At 36.3% G+C, this 4171-nt stretch overlaps 1 protein-coding gene and 1 pseudogene across 1 annotated transcript in view; one reads left to right on the top strand and one right to left on the bottom strand.

Annotated features, from left to right (window-relative positions):
- The window catches only part of LOC102498639 (signal recognition particle 9 kDa protein), a 6419-nt gene extending 4821 nt beyond the window's left edge, over positions 1–1598 (top strand). The window contains exon 2 of the mRNA XM_006168698.3: positions 844–1598. Within this exon, the coding sequence (XP_006168760.1) occupies positions 877–1140 (264 nt within the window). The 5' untranslated portion in view covers positions 844–876 and the 3' untranslated portion in view covers positions 1141–1598. The remainder of the gene's footprint in view (positions 1–843) is intronic.
- LOC102499619 (28S ribosomal protein S31, mitochondrial-like) lies at positions 335–3918 on the bottom strand (annotated as a pseudogene).
- Between the last annotated feature and the right edge of the window lie 253 nt (positions 3919–4171).

Here is a 4171-nt window from a genome sequence, read left to right as displayed (position 1 = left end):
ATTAATTTCTTCTTAATTTACATTGGCTTTTTTGTATGTGCTCAATAGAGAGAGACAGAGACAGAGAAAGAGGGAAAATGAGAAATCAAACATTAGGGGTGATGACTACACTGCAATCTTTTCTCTGCCATTCTCCTCTCGAGATTTTGGGCATCTACACACCCAGCATGATTTTCAAGCCACTGGGTCTGGGACTCCAACCTGAGTTGGCTATGTAGGTTCCAGTGCTTTCACTTTTAAGCCACCTATTGGCCAGCCTTGTTTTGTCTTGTTTATTTCAACATATTTCATTCAATCTGTACAATATTATTTTCTTTATTTCTTTTTTATTTATAGAAAAACTAGCAAAATTATTTTATTTTCATTGCCAGCAATTTGATATAAAAATTTCCATGGTCTTCAATTGAACTGTATGTCTCTTTTCTTTAGAATGTCCTTTTTCTCATTAAAATAATTCCTAAACCACTCTATGTGCTCAACCTTCTGTTTACCACTTAGATACCGCTTTTTAGAAAGGTCACAAGCCACCAGCTCCATGAAGTGACAAATTGGTCTTTGTTTTGGAAAATCCTCTAGATATTTATGAAGAAATACATATTCATGAAATTCTGAATGATCGTCATCAAAGCCTGCTTTATGGGTAATTGGGAACTCCCACAGCTTCCCTTCTTTTGTCCACTGGCTCATCTCTTCAAACCTATTTCGAATAAGCTGTTCATTGACTCTGGCAACCTGCTTAGAAAATTCCACATTCCAAAGTGAAGGAGATGTCGCTTGGGCTTGGTCGCCTAGGGAGCTAGGCAGGTGGGTTTTAAGTCTTGTCACCACTGTTCCCATCCCTAGGCCTTGCCTCCTGTGCCTGCCACACCCCAGGCTATGATGCTGCAGTACTGGACCTGGGAGGAGTTCAGCCTTGTGGCCAAGAAGCTCTACCTCGCTGACCCTATGAAGGCATGTGTGGTTCTCAAATATAGGCATTCTGATGGGAGTTTGTGTATCAAAGTAACAGATGATTTAGTTTGTTTGATGTATAGAACAGACCAAGTGCAAGATGTAAAGAAGACTGAGAAATTCCACAGTCAACTAATGCGACTTATGGTAGCCAAGGAATCCCTCAGTGTTGCCCTGGAATTGGACTGAATGGTTTGAAATGAAGACTCTGTTATGTTCTGTGGAAGTAAATATCTTTTGAATTTAAGAAAGCATTGGGACAGAAAATACTTTATGTAACTGAGTGGGCTATTTAGAAGCCAAGAGATCAGTTTTTGTACTTTCTCATGTTTACTTTAGAGAGCTAGAACTGTACATGCTTTCAGTTAGAAAGTATTTATTTTTAGAAATTGGACAAGAAATGCATCTATCTTGGAAACATTTTTCAGATTATTTGATGTTGAGCAACATATGTAATTACTTCTCTGGTAAATTTGTATCATTAATTTGAAGATATCAAGAAATGCCAGTTCTTCTTTAAAATTAGCTCATTTGTCTTTAAAAGAAAATTAAATGTAACCATTTTGCTGGATTATATATTTCTTTTGGAGCATAAAATTTGTGCTGTTGATAACCAATAAATGTAAAATATGGTAACTAGAATTGACTATGCACAATAGCATACCTGATTCATATAGTAGTATAGTGTCGATTATATCTAAAGGTAATTATTAATAACACGTGTACTATCTTAAACTTTTCAGATTTAAACTCTTATTTGGGAATGTAAGATTTGTAGTCTTATCAATTTGTTGAATAAGAATGTATTTTGAATCTGGTCTTCAGTGATCAAAAACAACAGTAGTTCTATCAGTGCATGAACTGAAGCTTCCTTATCACAGAACCACATACTGTTGATACATACATCTCAATTTTAGTTCCTCAGAAGGGCTAAAGTCATTTGAGCTGTGCAGTCTTTGCACACCTCCACGGCACCCTCACCTGTTTTATCTCTGGACTTAACCAAAGTATCAAGCATGATGGTCACAACAATTATGTTTTCCAGTAAGCCCTAGGTATGAAATTATTTGATGTTTATCTCATATTTGTAACCTGAATTTTACCACCTAGATATACTTCACTTGATTTCTCAAGAGTGCAATGTGACATTACGTTAAACTGGTTTTTTGTAGAAATTTGCCCTATTTTAGCACAGAAAGTTTCATTAGCCATGTGAATTTTGGTATGTTTCAGAGAGGTAGGTAAATAGAATGTTACATAAATGTATACTGTTTCTGTTGAAGTTTTTAACTTTCTGAGGATTATTGATTTCTTGGCTGGGATATACCATACTCATTTAGTCTAAAGTGAGCCTAGTGCTACAGAAAGTTGATTTTCACTTGTTATTTTGCTTCTCAGTACTTTTTATTATAGAACTTTTTCTGAGTTATATGTTGACAACAAGGAAGTTTTCTTGAACTAAATAATTAACATAAATAGTATATAACTTTAGATTTTTTCCCTGCAGAATCAATGAAGTCACTTGGCGGTGGGTACTGGCCTTTTATTTCCTTCTTCATTAACATCTTCCACATTCAACACTACTTCATAGAGATGGCCTAGAAGTGAGACACTGAGTCCTTACAACAGTTTATAGCCGAGTGAATCGGAGCCGGAGTTCCAAGTCAGATTGCCTGAGTGCAGTTGGCTCCACTGTTTCCTAACCTGTGGTCTCAAATAAGATAAATAAGATACTTCTCTAAGCCTCATTTGCTTCTGTGGAAACGGGGCTAGCAGTAGCACCTGCTTCGTAGGACATTACCAGGATTCAGTGGCATGATGCATTTAAGCTTTTAACACTGCCTAGAATATAAAGAAGCTCAATACTTTATAGCTATTGTTACTGTTATTGTTGTGATAACTGTTTTTGAAAGGAAAGGAGGGTGTAAGTAACCAGTTCTTAAATTTTCTCATAATTTTAATTGAAAACTGTTTATAGGTCATGGCTGACTTTTCTGCTGAGCTGTTCTGTTAGTGAATGAAACTTTGAGGAGTTAATAAGCAAACAAAATTACTTCCATGGAATGTGCTTATGTGGGAGGAGGCTGGAATTCTTAAACCTAAAACTTGTGTTTGTGGCCTGCACAAAATAAAACGGCTAATTAAGATAAAAAAAAAAGTGAAGGCAATGTCTATAGTTCAGGTGTTTCTTCAGTAACTGCCTTAGTGTCAAAAATATTAAGGTTCTTCCCCTTGAATATATTTCTTCTAAGACGTTTTCTAAGATCAGCTGTCCTCTTCTGGCCAAGGTCACTGTCCAATCCTTCATCAAACTGAATCTGATGCTCTGGTCTTGTACTAATTCTAGCTGTAACAGATCTGGCAACTTTCATATCTGATATTATATTCCTGACACTAACTTTAGATCTCTTTTCATCTACCTATGCCCTCATGTCTTTCTCATGCTGTTCGAGTTGCCTGAGCAGTTCTGATTTGGTCCTCTGCTTGTTGAAAGGGAGGGATTCTGCAACAGCAGATGGAGCCGCCACCAACTCAGGACTGAGCTGCTCCTTTCTCTTCTTTGTTGTATCTTCTGTAGTTTTCTTAAACCTGCCAATTGTAACCTCCAAATTTGCAAGTGGTCTTCTGTTAGGTGGCTTTGCTTTTCATACACTTACAGTACTTAATTCAAATTTCATGCTCTTAATAATACCTAACAAGTCTTTTTTTGTATTTTCTTTGACAATTTCTTGGCTCTCTGAAGTCTTTTTGGAAATCTCATTGGTTGGAACAGACTTCTCATCTTTCTTGCTGTAGATAAAACTGTTGTTATCAAAATACCTTTGGAAATTATTTTTTTCTCGTTACTATTCTTCACAGAGCAGCCACTAGCACAACCATAGCCACCATTGCCTCCAGGCTTCCAGAAGAAAAAGGGTGGTGGAAAAGTGGGCAAAGAGGTAGGAATGCTGACACTCTAGGTAACATTGCCAAGAAACACCCTGAATAAAAAAGGTCCTTTTTTCTTTAAGGAATTTAAATATACTTGGTGTAAGTTCATATTGAGATTGCCCTGCTAGTGCTATTTTTTTCTAAGTAAACTTATCTACCAAGCGGTGATTATTGGACTTTCCTTTGTACTTAGTGGTGATCATCGGGCTTTCCTTTGTACTTTTAATTTTCTTCATAAAATTTTAATTTACCAAATTAAATTTCAGAATTTTTCTCCCTCTTTAGTTTT

Source organism: Tupaia chinensis, unplaced genomic scaffold (assembly GCF_000334495.1).
Source record: "Tupaia chinensis unplaced genomic scaffold, TupChi_1.0 Scaffold145933_1, whole genome shotgun sequence".
NCBI classification, from domain to species: Eukaryota; Metazoa; Chordata; class Mammalia; order Scandentia; family Tupaiidae; genus Tupaia; species Tupaia belangeri.
The sequence above is the reverse complement of the archived record's forward strand: the minus strand, read 5'-3'. Positions and strand labels throughout refer to the sequence as shown.